Here is a 20391-nt window from a genome sequence, read left to right as displayed (position 1 = left end):
GGATTTGACGAGCCATAATGTTTGATAGGACTACGTGACTATCTGGGCTCCCAAAATGAAAAGAATGCGTGTAGACTCGCTTTCGCCTAAACAGACGACCTCACAGTCGGCGTCAAGAAGCCGGGGGGATAAAGATTAGAAGTGTCCCAGTAGAGCTGATAAACATCACCGACATCTGTCTCCTTCAGACGAAACGAATCGCACAGGAGTCCATTCTCATTTTGCCACATGAGATACCTGCCGTAGAAAAGAAATTGATCTGCCTTCGCATCGTCCGGTGTATCGACATCGTTCCCAGTGAAACCCACAGGCAGCACCTGATTGGGTGTGGGACGGATGTAGAGGAACGTGTCGGCGTCAAAGGTGTAATCCTTGTTAGTGGCCGTGGCGATGATTCGGGAGTTTTGGAAGACGACTAATAGAGGATCAGCTGTTGTTATGAAGAGGAACAACACAAATTGAAATGATATAACAAAAGGGATCTAGATCCTACATGTAACGTCGGTTGTCACCGATCCAGACACCCACTGGGAAGAGTCCCCGACATATGCGAGTCCTAGGTATCGGGTCAGATGGGACATAAGTCTCATGTGGGATATTATAGCTACCATCGGAATAAAAAACATTCATTCCCTCAGAGGCGACACCGTAGGCAAGAATGGAGAAGGATCCTGTTGGGTAGCGCTTTTGCAGTCCCGACTGGGAGAGTGCAGCCATGGCTTGCAAGGCAAAAGTCATACTGATCCATAGGATATTCAATCTCATTTTTCGGAGATAATTCTGGGATAATTCTGGGGAGAAGATTTCTTGGAAGTGCTAGGGATATAGTTGGTTATATCCCATTGTCAGACAATATAGGGTGACGCGGTCAGACCCTGCATTTGACGGCTGACACTTGGCTTAACTGTGTAATAATAGCCATAACCTTTATACATTCTCCCTATATGTGACTTTTCATCAAATTAATACGTAAATAAGTGAGGGTCACCCGGCAGGGTTATAGAGAGTGATATTATCGGGTCACAATCCTTGAAGTCGACAGAGAAAGAGTGGCCTACCTTAAACATAGTGTCACATCTGATCATTATCATCTCTTTTCACAGCACGCAGAGAGTGGAATCTAGTTCCAATGGATTAATTGAAAATTTTTAGCTATACTCGCTTTTTTCTTCTCAATCAAAGAGCCAAAGTCTGCCTCCAACACTCCTGATTCCATTCTTCATCCTCAGTAAGAGCATCTAATCCGCTAGCCAAAGATTTCTTTTGCTCAGGTGAGAAAACAACCGGTCCCTCGGAATGAAGATGTTGCAGGAATAACCTGATCAAATCGACTTCGCCCCTTCGTTTCTTTTTTTCCGCACTCAAATCGAAACATAAAATCAAGTGAACGATCAATTTCGGGCCGGAAATATACGGTAGATCATCGATGTGCTTTTCCCTAGTCTCTACGATTTTCGATGCTTCTTGTGGGATATAGGGTAGCTTTGATAGGTGAGCATGGACATACAACACTGGCATTGGTAGTGCTCACTCACTATTTCCTTTGGTAGGAATCGAAGAAATACAGTGCTCCGGATCTTCTCGATGGCCACCTTGGTTTGGAAGAGATTGAGTGGTTGCTGAAAGATCTCTGGATGCATCGAGAGTAGGCCTAACTTCAACAGATCCGAAGCCCCTGAGGGAAGCTCGTGTACTCGATCATCAAAGTCATCTCCAAGGTAGATGAGAAGTTCCACATTCTATTCAAAGAATCAAGTCAGTTTCTTCTTTGACTTCGCTGTATGGCTTCACTCGAGGACAAGAAACACACCTTCGTCGAATCACGGCCAAATACCTCACAGTCAGGGAAATGTTTCAACAATGCCAAGTCACTCACAAGTATTCGAACTTGTTGAAACTCCTCAAATTCCTGAAGATAACGTCAGGCTGTTTTAGCGGCGGTCTCTAAGGAAAGTAGCGTAGGCGATTTTCTAGTCATGATTGAATCTGAATGGAAAATAGAGAAATAAAAGAAAAGAAATCGGATTACCCGGTCTGAAACAATTTGTCTAAAAGAAGGAAACAAGTAACTGAACACTTTGTACAAAGGCGTTTGACAAAAGCCTACCACCTCACTCCTGGTTGGGAGAAAATGAAGGGACACCTACCTCGGAGGAATGTATCACTTCAGAAAGTGAGATATACTTTTTCACACCTCAATGCAAGATGTTTCGATTTCCTTGACAGGTAGGAAGTGTCCAACGACCTGCCTTTTTAGCGGCCTCAACTGTTTCAACCCAATTGACGGGAAGGGGAGGTGGCAGCTCATTGTTATCCCTCATTTCCTTCATAAGTTCGACTATCGGGACAAGCATACTTCGTGTGCTCTGATCTGTGAGGAAATTGATTTCCTCCAACATAGCTTGGAATCGAGGACGGAGGGTTCTTTTGACAGTTAATCTGGGGTCATCTTCGCTTTCCAACAATTGATAAAACAGTCTCCTCCATGTATAATCATACAAATTGGCGTGATCGTAGTCTCGCAAAAGTAACAACAGGACTGCATCGGCGTGTGAGCTTTGGTTGAGGATCTGGATAGGATAAAGGTCCCTCCACGGGCCCGAACACCCCTCGGAGCCTGACGCCCCACCTTGACATATGGTGGGGGTCGAGGGTCATTGGAAAGCATCAAGTCGGGGTCATCTGTAGCAGGAGAGCCTATCCCAAAGTCTGGAAGCCACCAGAGATGGCCAGGCTTAGGGTACAGCCGTAACACTAGCACATAGTATTGAGGATATTGAGACTCGATGTGAAAATGTACAGGGGCTACGGGGTGAATATTCTTCTTGTTCTGCACGTTTGGACAGTCATGGTCCGTGCAAGACGTAAATCCAGCAGCAATCAAGGCATTGGAGCCCACCGTGATCAGATGGTCTGGAATAACGAATTCAACATTCTTTTCTAGCCTCTCTTCTTCAGACGCAAATATAGCTAGTGTGTCTGGAGAAAAATAGCTCATGGTGGTAGGTGGGATAGGAGAATAGATGTTGAAGCAGTAGAGACGTTTTTATAGCTGCGGAATAGCGCCTCTATTACTCGGGCTATGCCCCCGGTCCACCGCAAGTCCTTCGACTCGACTGGTTGACTCAATCTCTCAAATTCTTCATTCCAATGCTCCCGTATACGCTATGCAATGAAAGAATAAGGGTTTAAACTCGGTTCTGAATTTCGAGGTCTTTGGCTAATATTATCTAGAAATAAGCACAAAGAAAGGGGTAGGATTTGGCTGGAGGAGATTTGAATAAGAACAAACTATTAGGTAGATTTTTTCTAATCCATGTAAATTTCGTTTTGAAAGGCTCTTTGAAAAAGCCAAGAATCCCTAATCTGAAGCAAAGTTGCGTTTCTTTCCAGTGGGAATTGAAAGAAAATATGGAGCTGTGCAGAATTTCTAGGGACCGAGATCACGATGCCATAGGTTCTCAACATCTAAAATGCACTCATCTTCAGTTCTATTTCTGTTCAGGTGTCCAAAGAAGAAAAAAAATAAAAAATAAAAATAAAACATATGAGCAGTTGATCTGTAGGCTTCCATTGAAATTTACTCAAGTGCGGTGGTCAAACTAGCGGTCTATAGTGCACCACATGGCTATGTATACATGTTACTTCGCTTGTGCAATACGGGCGCTAAAGTATGGTAGAATTGAGAAGCTAGCCTTGATTAACAGCCATGAGTTAGGCACCAAGTCAAGTGTTAATTATACATTAGAAATACAAAGCAATATCAGCGAGTCGAGGAATATGATCTCCTTAGGCCCGCTGTTGGGTTCGATCGGCTGGGATAAGTCCCCGATGCCGTAGGTGTTTCGGATGGATTGCATAGGATCTGGGTGGCTCTGACCTCTGGCGGTAGCAGAAAGCCCCCTTTGATTCTAACGCGATCGGCGTATTGTGGTGCACCACGATGGTCGTCTTTCAGCAGCTCTCGCGAATATAGAGGGGACTCAAAGTTCTGGAAACAAACCGCTAGACAGGTTTTGTCTTGCAGTTGTCCGAGGCATAGCGCCGATCCCGAAAGGCCTCCTAGCGGGTCTTCATCATTTTCAGTCCGCCATAGGATCGAAACATTCTGCGATAGTACTTCTCTGTCCCAGAGATACTGCGAGCCTTCTGTGAGCGCTGCCTGTGCTTCCCTTGATATCCCGCTTCCTGATCTCACAATGGTATTGCCTGTGGGAATATTGAGGCCTGTCACAAAGACTGGTTTTCCATCAAGAAGGTCTGTATAACTACCCCAACCAACCACACATGGTGTTCGATCAGGGGATGTAACTTCCGGTAGTTCCTGGGAATTTGTGATCAATGATAGATCATGCACAAACCCAGTCGGGAAACGAAGGGGCCTTGCTGAAATCGGATCGTAGGTAAAAGAGATGGTCCCGATCTATTCTCGGTAAGTTGTTAGACAGCCACAGATGATAGCAGAGCAAGCATACCTGTTTTGAATTTCCAGCGAGGAACACTTGCTGACCAAGTGGCGAATTACCCATTGGATGACGCCGAGCAGACCCAATCGCTCGCATAGATAACCCACTTTTGATGGGGGAATATCGAGCCAGTTTCATCTTAATGTGACCATACCAGTCTGCAATTCGAAGGAGAGGAGCTGATCGGATATATCGGAGAGTAATAAATGCATGCGTGGGGACGGTTATCGCCTCTTGGCCTCCCGGGAAACGAATCTTCAACCCAAGCGCAGCGTATGCCTCGACGCAGTCTGGCCTTGCAGCAATTGCAGCGCCTTTTGAAACCATTGTCCGGGTCGGTGTGTCCTCAAGAATATCGTATCTTAGTCTTAAGGTGCCAAAGGTGCTTGCCGGTCCATCTTGCAGCCAGGAATTCTCCATGTCGGCACGGCTCTTGAACAGAATCACGATGAAACCACTTATGAAAACTCTTGCGCCGAGCGAAGTTGGGAACATTTCTCGTAACAGGTGAAGGTGATGTCGAGACAAAAACTTCCGAGGATTGAGAATAGCAGGGATGGGGTCCGATTGGTACTTTGGCCACATCGTAGTTGTCCTTTCCATGAGCCCAGTTGGTTTGAGGTGAATCTCGAGACCCCCGGCATAAGCGCCAATCGACCTGGTCTCATCAAATCCTGGCGACACCACCCATATCCACTTGTGCTCCGATTCTTCCACCAGATATACTGAGTCAAGTTGGCTAAGAGATGGGTGGTGCGTTCGAAGCAATCGTTGATTTGTGTCTGTCACTTTGGGCTCGATCGAGGCACGCTTAGCTGCAGCCGCTTTGTCGCCCCACTCAACAGAGTCTGTTGCTACAATAGAGTTAGCTGATCATCATTTTCTCCATCGCCAAGTGGAAATACATACTAGGCACAGGAATCAAATGTCGCAGCTCGTGTAAGGACCCCACCGGTAGATAACCATCCTGATCGTTGGTGACGCAGTCCGCTGGAAGAACAGGGTATGGGAAAATCGAGTCATCCGTGGAGGATACACGTTGCTTCTTCGATACCGGGGAGCTCCGTCCAGGCAACGGAGGCCCTTCTCGAGAAGGCATCGCGGATGGGGTAAACAGGTTGATTATGATTGGGAGAAAAACAGCCTTGGCGAGTGGGTCAGAATCGCCTGCAAGTTGTCCATTGTTCTCGGAGTGGTCACCTTGTAAGAGCGGGTCCTTGGATTCCTCACTTCTGACTGGCCCCTGAGACCCCCGAGCGTCCGCCGCACCGCAACCTTCCCGGCCCGCGTGCAAAAACCTCAGTGTCACACCCTTGAGCACAGGTCAGGATGAGTTCCTACAGAAATTGAGAACAAACTGAAGGAAATGGACGAAAAACCATACTCTCAGATTGCACGAAGGAGAGAAGCTAAGCTAAGAATAAGTTGTGGGAATATGACCCCTCATTTGTCATGTGACCTTTCCCTGACCGCCTTTCTTTCTGTCATCACCTCCAGGGTTGAGTGCCTGGTACATGTTGTCGAGATGAAAAAAACAAATAAAAGGCCTTAGACCTCTGTGCCGCATTGATCACCAACCGAATTTCAATTTGCATAAATGGTGGGCATGGTCATCTAAAATATGCGACGCTGAGGGCAGTACGATCGAAGACCAAAGCCAACTCAGCTGAAAGGGGTCAGTGAAGTGGTCACCCTGCAGATTATGATTCTCACCCAGGCTCACCCCATTCTCGCCCTGTCTATTGCGCACTCACCCTAACCACCCGAGTCGCGCGACCGCACAGCGACGCTCACCCATTTCTCACCCCGGCGACACCCACCGGACTACTGACTGCACATAAGCCACACGCCGGTGAGTTAGTAGTTGGGTGGGTGACCACCAGCGAATCCTCACGGTTGTATGTTTTTATTTTTTATATTATATCTGGTTGTCTACGAGAAGCCATTCATCTTTTTTTCCCCCTTGATTTTCAAATGAGAAACAGGCCCAGATTATTAGTTCGCCTCCCCACATGGTGAGGTATACATTTGATAAACCCGATGATAAGCGCCAGTGCGCGGCCCGCCACCCGAGTGCATCATCCGCCAGCCGATGTATGAAGTTTTATAGAGAGTGGATTAATAGAGAATTTGTTATATATTTCCCTTGACATCCTTGATCCAACCTCATAATCCCAAGTTTCATTCTATACATACACCATGTCAGGTTGGAGGAGTCTCAACGTAGGCGTTATCGGCGGGGGCATTGGTGGCATGTCCACTGCAATTGCCTTGCGTCGTGCAGGACACACCGTGACCATCTATGAAAAGTCGGACTTTGCAGGTGAAGTTGGCGCTTCGGTTTCATGTGCAGCCAATGGAACCCGCTGGTTACACGAGTGGAACGTGGATATCGCCAAGGGGGACCCTGTGATTTTGAAGAAGCTTATCAACCGTGACTGGAAGACGGGAGAACCCGTTAGTGTGTACGACCTCGACGATTATGAGAAGCGCTGGGGATATGCCTACAACATGTTCCATCGTCAGTACATGCATACCATGCTCAAGGACTCGGCGCTGGGCGAGGGTGAAGGAGCCCCAGCAACTCTCAAAGTGAACTACCGAGTAAGTTTGTCACCGGAAACCTACTAAAATCGACCATGTGTTAATGCTGTCTGGGATCCAGTGCCGCGATATAGATCTGAAGACGAGTACAGTCGTCTTCGAGAACGGTGAGGTGATAAGCCACGACCTAATCATTGGTGCCGATGGAATCGGATCAGCCGTTCGTGGAATTCTTGGTATCACACCAGAAAAGCGACCCTCCGACCAGAGCTGCTTGCACACCAATGTCAAAACCGAGGATGCCATCAGGCTCGGCCTGGTCAACTACTCTGACGATAGCGCACTAGAGTACTGGGGTGGACAGGAAGGCAAATGGGACAAGATTGTTCTGTCCCCCTGTAATGGCGGCAAGCTTCTGTCGTACTACTGCTTCTTCTCGCGTGACCAAGGCGACTATTCGACACAGGCATGGGGCGCCGAGGACCGCCCTGTCGAGGAACTCCTGACCCCATACCCGGAACTGGATCGACAAGTGTTTAATCATCTGATGATTGGGACCGAGATCAAGCCATGGCGTCTCTGGATCCATGACCCATACCCATATATCCAACGGGGTAACACCTGTCTCTTGGGGGATGCTGCACACCCGATGATGCCTCATCAAAGCCAAGGAGCCTGCATGGCTATCGAAGACGCGGCAGCACTTGGACTCCTATTTGATAAGCGTTATTTCTCTGGAGATATCGCCCAAGCCCTTGCTGTTTACGAGGAGGTGCGTCTGCCTCGTGTTACAAGGGTACAGGCAGCAGCAGCCAAGGCGGCTTATAATATCAACGAACGGATTGGTGAGTGACTTTTGTTTCAAAGTATTACAGTACATTGTTTTCTGACTAGTGGACAGGTTTCTCCGTCAACAAAGATATCCCCACATATAAAGTCGAAGACACGAAGAAGGTTTTGACTATAGAGGAGATGAATGCGTGAGTCTGACAGACCTTAGAGTTTGAGCAATACTGACAACGACTAGCTATGACATGTATAGAGATATTGAAGAGAAACTAGCCATCAAGCGCGGGACAATGTATACCGACAAGTTCTTGTGCGGACTTCCCATCGGACTTGAGCTGCCGAACGGGGTTACAATCGGTGCAGTTGGCGCATAATGCAAAGGCAAATTTCTGGAGACAGGGAACCAGTTATTGGTCAAGTTTTCATCATTTAGCTTGGCTTGTGCTGATCGAGATGTATATTTGAGCTCTACACAGTGAAACCATGAATACATAGTACATACCAAATCTTATTGCCCCACTAGTATACTTCTAGACCAATATAACTTGAATCCTGCCGAGAATCCCGAGCTTAGCCGGGAGTTGATTGTTGTACTCACCGAGCCTCTCGGGGCGAGATGTACCGAGCGGCATACAATGACACCGCGATAGTGACCAGCCCAATCTTACCCGGGACAACCTGGGGAATGAGCAATATGGATTTTATCGGTAATTTAGGCTTGTATCATTAGACTAGTCAAACTTACATATTGGCCTAGATTCTGAACACGCTCTCAAATTACCATAAATTTTTACCGGTATTGGAAAAGTAGTTGATCGCAAGCACGTCCCTTCAATTTGGTTTATATACAAAACGAGAATTTCCAATTATCATCTCATTGGCTTGAATCACTGAACTAATTTATTTTCATTATTATTTTAGAACAGAGCATCGCCCAGGCGGTAGTGCACAGTCTTGACCTGGGTGTAGTTCTCAAGAGCGTAGGAACCGAGCTCACGGCCAAGGCCGGACTCCTTGAAGCCACCGAAGGGAGCCTGGTAGGAGATCATGTTGTAGCTGTTGATCCAGACGGTACTGCAATAGAGTTAGCTTTTGTTACTGTAAGGATCGATCAAGATCAAACATACCCAGCCTTGAGAGCGTTAGAAACACGGATGGCAGTGTTGATGTTCTTGGTGTGAACGGCGGCAGCGAGACCTAAATACAGTTAGAATAACCATTCATGGTTTTGGATGTAAACAATACATACCGTAGTTGGTGCCGTTGCCAATGCGGATGGCATCAGCCTCATCCTTGAACTTGGTGACGGCGATGACGGGGCCGAAGATCTCCTCCTGGGCGATCTTCATATCGGGAGTGACGTCGGTGAAAACGGTAGGCTGGATGAAGTAGCCCTCGGTACCGTGGCGCTCACCACCCAGGGCGACAGTAGCACCCTCCTTCTTGCCGTGGTTGATGTACTCCATGATGCGGTCAAACTGGAGCTGTGAAACCTGGGGACCCTGGAAGGTGTCACCCTCGAAGGGGTTGCCGAGCTTGTTCTGAGCGGCACGCTCCTTGAAGCGAGCGACGAACTTATCGTGAATGCTCTCCTGGACCAGCAGGCGAGAACCGGCGCAGCAGCACTGGCCGTGGTTGAAGAAGATACCGAAGTTGGCCCATGAGATGGCGTTATCAATATCGGCGTCCTCGAAGACGATGTTAGGGGACTTGCCACCCAGCTCAAGAGTGACCTTCTTCAGGTTAGACTTGGCGGCAGCCTGCAGAATCATACGGCCGACAAGGGTGGAACCAGTGAAGGCGACCTTATCAATGTCCATGTGGCTAGAGATGGCGGCACCAGCAACACGACCGAAGCCGGAGATGACGTTGATAACGCCAGGGGGAAGCCGGCCTCAACAATGAGATTAGAGGCGTACAGACCGGACAGAGGGGTCTGCTCAGCGGTCTTAATGATCACAGTGTTACCGGCAGCGATGGCGGGACCAATCTTCCAGGCCCACATGAGAATAGGGAAGTTCCAGGGAATGATCTGACCACAGACACCGACGGGCTCGTGACGGGTGTAGGAGAGGGTCTCGGAGTTGGTATCAATGGTCTGACCAGTGATCTTATCGGCCCAACCGCCGTAGTAGCGCAGGCAGCCAGCAGCATTGGCGATATCGACCTTGGCCATAGTGACGGCCTTACCATTGTCGAGGGCCTCAATGGAAGCTAGGGTCTCCATATCACGCTCGAAGAGGTCGGCCAGCTTGGTAAGCATACGGCCACGGTCTGAGGGGGTCACCTTCCTCCAGGGACCTTCGAAGGCCTCACGGGCAGCCTTGACAGCTATGTCGACATCCTTCTCGGAAGCTTCGTAGACGGAGGTAATGACCTGCTCGGTGCTAGGGTTTAAGGTCTCGAAGGTCTTGCCGTCAACACCCTTGACGAACTCGTTGTTAATGAACCTAAGAATCAATTAGCAATGAGACGGATAGACAGGGTAATTCACTTACAAGCCGAGAGGCTGTTCATAGGTGACATTGGGAGTCTTGATAGTAGTAGAGAGAGACATGATTGTTTAAATGAAATAGATGCAAGAAAGAGAAGAGGGAGAGGGGGACCTTTGTTATATACGGTAATGGAGAACTTGCAATTCGGTGTCTTCGGTTTTCGTTTTCTTGATGCGGGGTCAAACGCCACCATGGGGTAATGGTACTGTATGTATTTTTTGTATTGTCATTTTGAAGACATTGAAGCTCCTATACCTGTATGTATGTGTGTATATTAAATATTGGATATTAAATTACCATTATCCGTGGATGTAGGTAATATATCCTTCTATTTAAGTTACATATTGACTATACATAATACTCCGTATGTATAGTTCTGTGTACAATGTCTTTGTAGGTTGGTCTTGGCGTGTGCCCCTCTCGGGGTAAGGCCGAGGTAATATTTGTATAATTTCGGTAGAACTTCCGAGGTATACAAGCTTACAAGTTTATATCACTACTAGTCCTACATCCCACAGGTGTATATATAATGTGTACATGTGTATAATGTGTACACATGTACACATGTACACAAAACGCACTCTTATTTCGGCCCAAAGGAAAAGAGGGGCAGTGGGGAACGGAGAGATATGTGAAGGCGGGCTATTATCTCCCCGGTGACGCTGTCGGTGGGTAAGGTACGGTGAAGCTCTTTTTCTTTTCTTCCTCTTAATCGGGCCGAGAATAAGCGTTTTTGGAAATTTAAGGATTAGAGAATCACATGACTTGATATTATCTGGGAATTGGGCTATAACTTTCCGCGGTTCAAGAATCGTACAGGAAGATCAACATGCCGGGCCCGCAGATACTCCGCCACATTCTTTCCTAGGAAATCGACCGTGGTGGTCACACCGACACCCCGATCTAGTAGATTGCGAAATAGGAAATGCACGGCATGAAGGCTGGGCAACTCGAAGCGCTCAACCGCCAACTGACGGTTCTCGCGGGCAGTCTCTCCCAACAGCTCATGCGCCTTGTCCACAGACAGCAACGCCCGCAGCCATTGGTACTCGTCACGGTGACGCACCCAGAAGCCGCAGTTAGCGTCCGCACCTTTATCCCCAGAGCGTGCATGAATGATCCAGCCTAGCGGACCACGAGTCGTTGGCCCAAAATCGCGGGCCAGGTCGACGGGCCCATCAGTGTGGGTGCTGGGCTGTGAGGGTTGGCGTGATGGATATGTCCTGGTGTTGGCCGGAGGCGAGATATCGAGAGTCTGCGTGGATGCCGTCGGCTTCCAGGGCAGGTGGACGCGATGCTGGACTGCGGATTGTGGTAGCAGGCTGACATAGTACTCAAAAATAGCACGCGGGAATCCCTGACGCATATCCAAGTGAAACGTAGCGCCAGGGTACCCCTGCATGATGTTATCGGTGATAGGTTTGAGGAACTGTGTCGGTGCAAGGTCCTCTGCATGTCGTGCCTGTACAATGATGCGAAGCGGCACAGTCGCGCGGTTCTGGTCGTGCGGATCAGAGAGGGAAGAGCCCAGTAAATCGAAATTCAGCGATGTATATCGGTCTGAATAGGGTGACAACAATTGGCGGATCTGTACCTCCAGCATGCGAGCTTTGGCTTCGATATCCAGACCAGTCAAGAACCACCATGCCTCTGCCTGGAACCCACCTCGTGCAGTGATACCAACCTTGGTGGTGGGCGGAGGAGGACTGGATCGAACCCCATGAACAGCGACACGATTGACGCCGCGCTGCGAGAAGTGTATGCCATCGAGGACCGCCGTGACATCGGAGTTGTAGTACCAAGGTCCTTGGATCTCATAGAGCAGCTGGGATGTGCAAGTATCGACAGTTACCGCACCACCGGTGGCATGGGCCTGCTTGGTGATCACAACGTCGCCTTCGGCAGATATCTCGGCGATGGGGTATCCGATATTGGTCCAGCCATCTCCATCTGCATGCTCTAGGGCTTTGAAGCCTGTGAAGTTGCCACCGCAGACATAGTTGCTGCACTCGATCAGATGGCCTGCCACAAACGCATTCGCCAGCTTGTCAAGCTCATCTCGCTGCCAACCATGGTACCAGTAAGCAGCTCCGATGACAGGCGAAGCATCTGAGACCCGTCCACACAATACAATGTCCGCACCATCTGCGAGTGCGGCTGCGATACCGAGGCCACCGAGATAGCACTGGGCATAGATGGGCTCGAATGACCAATCTGCCAATCGCTCGCCCGTGTAAACGTTGCGAAATTCAGACCCGGATTTCAATCCCTTCTGGATGGTAGATAGAACTTCATCTCCGGCAACCCATGCAACCTGGGCACCAAAATCAGCAATTGTTGATCAGTGTTTGGGCAAGGCGCTGACTGACCTTCAAGTCCAGGTTTTTTGCCTCCACCATGCGTATCACCACCTCGTATAGACCCTTTGTGTCAGTCACTCCAGCATTGACCGCGAGCTTGATTCCATATTTGGCCAAATCACCTAGAGCCGGCTCAAGTGCTTCTAGGAAGGAGAGCTCATAGGCCGGGGCTGTTGCTTCCTGGGAGATCGCCTGGTCCACACGCCGACCCGCGGCGGTGGCCATGTTAAACTCGCTCATGAAATCAGCAATAATGACATCAATAGGATCGGTCGGATGGTGACGCGCAAAATCAGCAATAGCATGACGCCGGTCTGAGGCAGAGCCCGAGGCACCTAAAAGGTCAGTTGGAGTACATCATGAATGCAAGTCAACTAACCTGCAATGCGAATGGGTCGACTCTTGTATGTCATTGTGCTTCCAGTGTTGTCTTCTATGTACACAGAGGTAATAGAATATCATATATCCTAGTTTTTCCTTCATATTCTCCCCTCGTTGCACGGCCGAGGTGGTTGTGTCCCTCGGCTGTGAATGCGGGGTTAATCGAAGGACATCTGTCTGGTCTCCCTGAAAGAAGTATCACATATTTGCCACAGTTGAAAGTGATCTTGGGATATTGTGGCTTATTGAAAACCTCTGGGTCTGAGTGGCAAAGGAAACTGCTTAGGTGCCCAGATGTCCTGCGATATAACCTTAGAAGCTACTTACCGTGTTGAGACTAGCGTATTTTGTATACTTCAATCTCGCTCAGAGCTCCAAGTACTGCCCTTGTTACTTTATTATTTATTATTATATCTGATGAGAATCATATTTGAAGATATCAAGGATTGAAGGCAACGCTGATTTTTAAACGCCCTGGTTTTCGATAACTCCATGCATAAAGCCATAAACATCCATGGATGCAAATTCGATAAATTACCTACGTCTTGAGTTGGTCGGCATTTCTTCAAAGGCGTCATCATCGTCATCGTCGTCAATACCATCGCTGATAACACTCATATTACGGGTGGAGCGGCTAGGTCGCGATGACTGAGGCGCGCTGGCCTGTGAAGCAGAGAAGTTGAGCGTAGACTGAGCTGGCTTACCGCGCGCAGGGGCTCGCCGAGAAGTAGTCCCACCGACAGTTACCGATGACGGGGCAGGTGAGGCAGCAGCACGTGCACCGCGGCGCTGAGTCACCGCTGTCGTGGGCACAACTTTCCGTGGCTTCACGGTAGTAGTAGAGCGAGGTTGCTTGACGAACAGTGCCTGCGAGTCATCGTCATCGTCATTGTCATCGTCGGAAATGACATGGGCTATAACATCGTCGTCATCATCATCCAGCATGATCACGTCTGATTCTTCGTCTGAAACTGCTTGCTTTTTGCGACCCTTCGTAGTCTTTTTTTCCGGGGCAGTTTTGCCCTTGGTGGTTCGCACACTGGCCGCACTGGCCGCACTGGCCGCACCTCGACCACGACCCCTGCCACGACCTCGAGTAGAGGCTGCGCCACGACCACGAGCGGAAACTGTCCCATCTTCTGCAGCTTCTTCCTCTGCCGGATCCCCACCTTCATTGTCGGAATGAATAAGTGCGCCAGGCTGGTCTTCCCACACGCCATCGAACTCGGAATCCCAACCATCTGGCCTGGGCTTAAAGCGCTTCTTTCCGCGAGTTCGCTTCTTTACGCCCTTTGAAAACATATTTTCCATCTGACCGCGATATTTCTCCATAGCAGTGACTAGCGAGCTTTGTTCCCTCTCCTCGTCATCCATCTCGTCATCGTCACGATCCAAGGCCAACAAGTGTTTGACCTGGCTCTCGAGGGATTCATTGACGAACATCTCCATTGCATGCTTGTCATCCTTGTCAATGAATTGAGCAACGGCATCCCCGAAAGAATTCTGTGGCAGAATACTTAATGACTGCGATGAGAGGAACTCGCGCACTAGCTGTTCGACCTTCACAGTGTCAAGGGCTGATAGATGAGAAACGGTAGCTTCATCAACGGATTTATCATCCTTGCGCGAAGTAGAAGCGGTTTTTTTCTTCCGATAGAATTGCACCACATCGTTCACGTTAGCGACCTTACCAATGAAGCGGTTGGAGAATCGCTGCGGGTTTTCACAATCGTAGCTACCTCCTTCAGGTGTGGAAGTCTCCACACGGAGACGAACGAGAGGAAGCGGAGCTTCCGGTGCGTCATCATCGTCCTCGTCAATGCGGTCGCCTTGCATCTCTAGCCATTCTGCATTGGCTTCTTCGATCAGTTCTTCCACAATGGACATGAGGAACCGAGTTACTTCTGTGCGGTTGTTCTCTTTGCGTGCAAGCTTTTGGGCTCCCTTTTCTTCGGATAATACAATTTCCCGCATCACAAATGGTCGCACCGTTTTCAATCGGATAGGTTCATTTTTGAATTCTCGGCCTGTTACACTCAAAATAGAGACCTGTTTGGGGACAGCTTCCCCAGGTACCAATGATGTTGCGACAGACGATCCTGGTTGCATAACATGAAATTTGGTCTCTGGATTGAGCTTAGGATCAATCAGGCACTCATGTTCGTGGCCCCAGACAACTAAATCGAGAAATTCGGGAAGAAAGTTTTCCGGCAAGTAACTGGTTTCTGTATGGGCATGATGGTTCTGGTGTACAGACATCAAATTGAACCAGTCACTTTTCTGGACAGACGGTTGGAAGAATTTAACCTTGCCATCACGAAAGGTACGGAACAGTCGCTCGTCTCGAACGTTGCTCATTCCGTACAGCGCAAGCTTTGTCCGGCCTTTCTGTAGCAAGACAGGTTTGATTTGAATGTTGTCTGACTCCGGAGTTCGGCCATAGTAGTTGAGAAGTCCCGACACTTGCAGTAAATCTAATGCGGCCAGATGACCCTCGCCCGAGGGATCATCGTGATTCCCGTGGATGGAGAAAATTGGAATCGCCACGTTCATATCCAGGTCCTCATAGTTGACATGATTGAACGCCCCCTGGAAGTTCTCACTTGCATCACTGAGCATCTCCAGTTCACACGGCTTGTCCCCGAAACAGTTCATGCGAATCGACCGCATGACCTGGTACATGGATTTCCGTGATGGTTTATTCTCGTGGAACAAATCTCCAGCCAGGAGAACCATATCGACATCCCGTTCCTTGGCCAGGCACATTATTTCGTGGAAGCTCTTCCAGCTGTCGTCCCCACGGATGGGGTCTCGCTCATTGTAGCCGACATGGTTATCAGTGGCGATGAGAATGCGAATGGTTTCTGCCCCTATGGAGATATCAGTAAGCTGCATACCGATTTGGTATCGAGAGTGTGTTACCACTTGCTCCAGGCATCTTGGTCGACCGAACTCACGTGTCTCATCCAGCGTTGTTGTTCTGTTTATGCGAGTTATCGGGGTTTGATGAAGCACCGTGGGGGCAGATGACTGGTAAAATTCCGTGTATCGATGAGCTATTCCAGAAGAATCGCATTATTTTCGCAATCAAGTAGAGAGTTGGTGATAGGCTTCGCGCTGTCACGTGTTGAACGCGTTCCGGATAGCGGCCATTGAGTATAAAATCGTGGGAGGAAAGTAAAGAAAAAAAGGTTATTAAAAAAGGAGTATTATAATGGTTAATTTTAACTTGATCGTTGAAAATATAGACACAAGTCGACTTTGTATATATAGACCGCGATATCCAAGTTAATGTGCGGGATGGCCACTTTGCCTCTTCCGTACCTTTGCTCTCCCGTTTCTTTCCCTCTTCAACATCTCGCTTCCCTTTCATATAAATCCTTTTCGTCCCGCATTTATAGACTCGACTGACCCAGGCTTTCTCGCTGGCTCAGTCGCTACCACCTCATCTTTTCGTCAAGACCTTTTTATGCAACCAGAGCCTACTCTCGTGTCTCAACATACGCCCCCCGTTGACTCATACCCAGTCACAATCAGTCCCACCCAGCATGGACATGACCTCGACGACGCTCAAGTCTCTGATCTCCTCACCCTCGAGGAAATCAGAGACTCTGCAGACGTCCCGAGCATGTCGACACAAGACGAATCTGACGCGTCCTTGAACGAGGTCGACGGTCGCTCTTCCCCGCCCTCGGTCCACCGAGTGAGCCAGCATGAGGATGCTCGCATTCCCTCCAGACAAGCAGAAAATGCTGGACTACGCCTAGTGGCTATTCGACAGTCGAAAACGTCTCTGGAGGCATTTCCGAATGGTAGGTGACCTGCAACCCCCGCGGCGCAATTAATCCTGACCGTGATTTCCAGAGGTTCTCACCCATATCTTATCGCATCTACCCCCACAATCTTTGTCTGCCATATCATTGGTGTCCCGTCGATTTCATGCGCTGGTGACCACTCCTCATGCTTGGAGAATCGCCTTCTCGCGATTCTTCCCCGGGCCACATGCCGTGGAGGATGGTCGGTGTACCAATACCGATACGGCAGATCTACAGTCGGACAGGCGATTCTTCGCCAGGCTGACCGCGTTAGCCTCCTGGCGCAGCGAATACATCTTGCGCACTCGCTTGATGCAATCGTTATCCCGGGGCAAACCGGCCAAGTTCGACCCGCCCAAGAAGCATGGAGCTGTACGCGCGGCGAGTGCTCGCCATGGCAGTGCCATAGCTACGTATACATCACAGCTCCTCTTTCCGGTCAGTCACATACATGCCTCTTTCAGGCCCGACAAGAACCCTCTCTTCGTCCATGGAGCCGCAGAGCAAGGGATTGCGTCTGCCAGTGACCCATCGACCGTAAAAGTCGGCACCTGGGGTGTCTCTGACCACCAAATGTTCCGCCACTTTGCCGATATGTTTCCTGGTGACGCGCAATATGGCCTCGGATCGGGTGATATGGTCGGTGTGCCCAACTTAATGGACGTCAGTCAACCATATGGCATGATATATGGCGAAGGCTGTCCCCAGGGGCGCAGTTACTTTATCTCAACGACGGAGCAGCGTGGTCGTTTCTTGGGAACTTCGGATTTAGGTTCTCACCCACCACTCGGCATCCCCGCCGTGAACATGATCACACATGCTGTCTGTTCGGTATGGATTGCCAAATCCCCTCACATCCTCAAGATAACCCAGGGGATGGTGGGGATGCTGTCTGGGTCGTCTTCAGGCGTGTTGACCGCGTATTCCTTGGGCCCTCACCCGACTTATGAAAGGCGATACGACCAAGGTCAAGTGACCGCTAGATGGGTCCTGTGCCCTGGTGTTCCTATTATTGGAATTGCCGTGGACGATCAATATTCGCCCAAGCGCCATTCTGGAAAGCGAATTTGGGCTGTTGCTCTTAATGCCCTAGGAGAAATATTCTACCTCACTGAACTTCCTCGGGCACCTGATATTCCGCTCACAGCCAAACTAAACACCGAGCAGCTTGACGAGGCGGCTTGGAAGACTGGTAGAAGTGTGCATTGGGAAATGGTCGAAGCGAGCAGACGTGTGGCACGCCCAGACCCCTTTAATCGTGAATTGATCGATGGCAGCTACAGTCCGCGATCGTCGTCGGATTCCATGGGCCTCAATGAACACCAGATTGCTGCTGAAACCAAGGAGATTGAAAAATTTATCTCTTTCAAGCCCAAATACTTCCGCAAAGTGTGTGAAAGCTGGGACATGCAGCGCGATCTTAAGGTGGACTTTGCTGGCGATGACGGATATGGGGCAGGCGAGTCGGTCATTGTCATCGCTCGCGGCTCGGGCGAGGACGCAAAAGCATCGATCCGGCGGTTCATGCGCACTGCTTCTAGATTTGATTTCAGCTCAGCCACGCCAGCCACGCCAGCCACGCCAGAGCTCATATTGGATACCGAAACTCCGTTATCACTCTTCGGCGGCCCGGTGAAAATTTCAAGCCCGACCGTTACCAGCAGTCTTCCCCCTTCTCGATCATCTGGACGGATGGACTCACCTTCGACCCACTTCGGATGGCATTTGTCGGATTTTGTTTTTGGTGATCGCAGATCAACAGAAGTGAGCACTAGTGCGTTGGATGCGTCGAATTTCGCGACTCTCACAGCCGAAGAGGATCCTCTTTTGGTTATGTCTGGGAGCTCTACTTCGTCTGCAACATCTTCCCCAATGTTACCACATATGGATCAGCCGCGGTCGGGCCTGGAAGTTCCTGGGCAACGCGCTCGATACCTAGCTGTTGGAACCCGCACAGGAATGGTGTTTGTCTGGGATATCCGAGCCCCGGCGGCGAAGTCTACGGAGATCATCAATTCCATCTCCTCATTGCGCACCATCCAAACAGACTCGCCCCAGGTGTCTTCCTTGGCCATCACGTCGTTGTACCTTGTTCATGGCGGTAATGATGGCCTTGTGCAAGCCTGGGATCCGCTCGCGTCATCTACCAAGCCAATCCGGACGATCAACTCTCGTTTCTCGTCCCGGGCCCGTCGTCGGCTTGTGCAGGCTGAGGCCTCTATTCTAGGTGTTGGAAACAATTACTATGCCACAGGCGCTATCTGCCTTGATTCCGACCCGACCATCCTGCGTGGAATGGTATCACTTGGCACCCACTTGCGATACTGGTCATACAGTTCTTCCGAGGCTGATCAGTACAAGACTAGCAAGCGCCGCCTTCGCCACCTCCTGCGTGGCAGCAACGGGGCCGCCGAAGGCCAACGCTTCAACAATAGTGGTCGCGGTGCAATCGAGGATTTCATTGAAGACGAACGCGTGGATATGGAGCGTCAGAAAATTGCCGATGAAAAAGAACGAGCACATTTGAGTGCGCGTTTTGGAATTGATCTTCTTGGACCAGATATCGACGAGGAACAGCTTTTGGCGTATGCCCAACTCCTAAGCGAGGAGGCCTGCTCTGGCGACGCGGCGAAACCTAAGGATAGCGTCGCAATCTCTAGCTCGGTCACAAGCGCTTCATTCGACACTGTTGGACCTAGCTCGTTTGGCCCTGGCGAGATGTCTTCCTCTTCGTCTCTCTATCAAAATCCCGCAGACGATAATGATGACGACGAACTTGCCGAGGCAATTCGCCTTAGCTTGCTTGACGAGCAAGGTACTGCTTTGCCATTTGAACATGCTTCGTCTATCCCTATCAAGTACGCCAAAGGAGTATACCCGCCTCGACAGCCATCACCTGGAACCGAGGAGGCCGAGAGCAGTAGACAGCAGGAGATAGATGATCTGGAGTTTGCGATTCAACTCAGTTTGGCTGAGGGCAAGAGTCGCGAGGGTGGTGAGGAGGAGTGGGAGGAATTCCCATCTCTGAGGCCAATGCCTGCCTCGCCGTCAGGCAAGGGCAAGGGGAAAGCGAGGGTCATTTAGAGTCAACAAGTTTTACATTTTGCATTTTCAGTTTGCGTGTAATTTCCCAGAGGATCAGACTTAATATTTTTTCAAGTGATTGCATTTGAATTGGAACATTATTCAATTGCCATTGAGCAACAGTACCGAGCAAAGGGGAAAAAAGAGAAGACACTGCAAAGCCATTCCTCTGATACCATTAACCACCCTCTAGAAAGGCTTGCCCACGCTGTAACATAAAAAAAAAAAAACAGGATCAGACTCGGGTTTCATAGGAGGTTTATCAATCTCGAATAGTTGGAAGATCTCTGAACCAATGGGAAGTTTGGCTTTGAAGAACTCAGGGTCTCGGAAGCCTACATAACGACTATATGAAATATTTAGCCCTAAGTCCGAATTATCTGACATGATTTACATAGTCTGCGTTCCCTCCTTCCATATTGCACTGTATTCGAAGGACTTGTGTGTCTAGTATATT

The 20391-nt window shown here is 49.5% G+C and overlaps 9 protein-coding genes across 9 annotated transcripts; 2 read left to right on the top strand and 7 right to left on the bottom strand.

Moving 5' to 3' along the window:
* Positions 1-86: 86 nt before the first annotated feature.
* N7517_011674 (uncharacterized protein) lies at positions 87-765 on the bottom strand (the record flags this gene model as incomplete). The annotated part of the gene is made up of 3 exons (XM_056729397.1): positions 87-415; positions 494-556; positions 609-765. The coding sequence occupies 3 exons, from the start codon at positions 763-765 to the stop codon at positions 87-89; spliced, it is 549 nt and encodes a 182-aa protein (XP_056575212.1).
* Positions 766-1176: 411 nt separating this feature from the next.
* N7517_011673 (uncharacterized protein) lies at positions 1177-1739 on the bottom strand (the record flags this gene model as incomplete). The annotated part of the gene is made up of 2 exons (XM_056729396.1): positions 1177-1482; positions 1536-1739. Coding segments are annotated over 2 exons (510 nt in total), but the record flags the coding sequence as incomplete, so codon positions are not given.
* Positions 1740-2195: 456 nt separating this feature from the next.
* On the bottom strand, positions 2196-2998 carry N7517_011672 (uncharacterized protein; the record flags this gene model as incomplete). The annotated part of the gene is made up of 2 exons (XM_056729395.1): positions 2196-2570; positions 2630-2998. 2 exons carry the CDS (start codon positions 2996-2998, stop codon positions 2196-2198), a joined length of 744 nt encoding a protein of 247 aa, XP_056575210.1.
* Positions 2999-3763: 765 nt separating this feature from the next.
* Positions 3764-5565, bottom strand: N7517_011671 (uncharacterized protein; the record flags this gene model as incomplete). The annotated part of the gene is made up of 3 exons (XM_056729394.1): positions 3764-4423; positions 4476-5320; positions 5376-5565. The coding sequence occupies 3 exons, from the start codon at positions 5563-5565 to the stop codon at positions 3764-3766; spliced, it is 1695 nt and encodes a 564-aa protein (XP_056575209.1).
* A 1100-nt stretch (positions 5566-6665) lies between these two features.
* Positions 6666-8173, top strand: N7517_011670 (FAD-dependent oxidoreductase; the record flags this gene model as incomplete). Its single annotated transcript, XM_056729393.1, has 4 exons — positions 6666-7070; positions 7132-7855; positions 7912-7990; positions 8038-8173. The coding sequence occupies 4 exons, from the start codon at positions 6666-6668 to the stop codon at positions 8171-8173; spliced, it is 1344 nt and encodes a 447-aa protein (XP_056575208.1).
* Positions 8174-8716: 543 nt separating this feature from the next.
* Positions 8717-10356, bottom strand: N7517_011669 (aldehyde dehydrogenase family protein; the record flags this gene model as incomplete). Its single annotated transcript, XM_056729392.1, has 5 exons — positions 8717-8873; positions 8927-8996; positions 9049-9693; positions 9723-10249; positions 10298-10356. 5 exons carry the CDS (start codon positions 10354-10356, stop codon positions 8717-8719), a joined length of 1458 nt encoding a protein of 485 aa, XP_056575207.1.
* Positions 10357-11081: 725 nt separating this feature from the next.
* On the bottom strand, positions 11082-13067 carry N7517_011668 (acyclic terpene utilization AtuA family protein; the record flags this gene model as incomplete). The annotated part of the gene is made up of 3 exons (XM_056729391.1): positions 11082-12608; positions 12664-12989; positions 13034-13067. The coding sequence occupies 3 exons, from the start codon at positions 13065-13067 to the stop codon at positions 11082-11084; spliced, it is 1887 nt and encodes a 628-aa protein (XP_056575206.1).
* Positions 13068-13569: 502 nt separating this feature from the next.
* Positions 13570-15973, bottom strand: N7517_011667 (MRX complex nuclease subunit; the record flags this gene model as incomplete). Its single annotated transcript, XM_056729390.1, has 2 exons — positions 13570-15905; positions 15958-15973. 2 exons carry the CDS (start codon positions 15971-15973, stop codon positions 13570-13572), a joined length of 2352 nt encoding a protein of 783 aa, XP_056575205.1.
* Positions 15974-16504: 531 nt separating this feature from the next.
* Positions 16505-19934, top strand: N7517_011666 (F-box and WD domain protein; the record flags this gene model as incomplete). The annotated part of the gene is made up of 2 exons (XM_056729389.1): positions 16505-16847; positions 16900-19934. 2 exons carry the CDS (start codon positions 16505-16507, stop codon positions 19932-19934), a joined length of 3378 nt encoding a protein of 1125 aa, XP_056575204.1.
* Between the last annotated feature and the right edge of the window lie 457 nt (positions 19935-20391).

This window comes from Penicillium concentricum (genome assembly GCF_028827145.1).
Source record: "Penicillium concentricum strain IBT 3081 chromosome Unknown utg000006l_segment0_segment0, whole genome shotgun sequence".
Taxonomy (NCBI): Eukaryota; Fungi; Ascomycota; class Eurotiomycetes; order Eurotiales; family Aspergillaceae; genus Penicillium; species Penicillium concentricum.
Note: the sequence above shows the minus strand (reverse complement) of the source record. Positions and strands in the feature narration are given on the sequence as shown.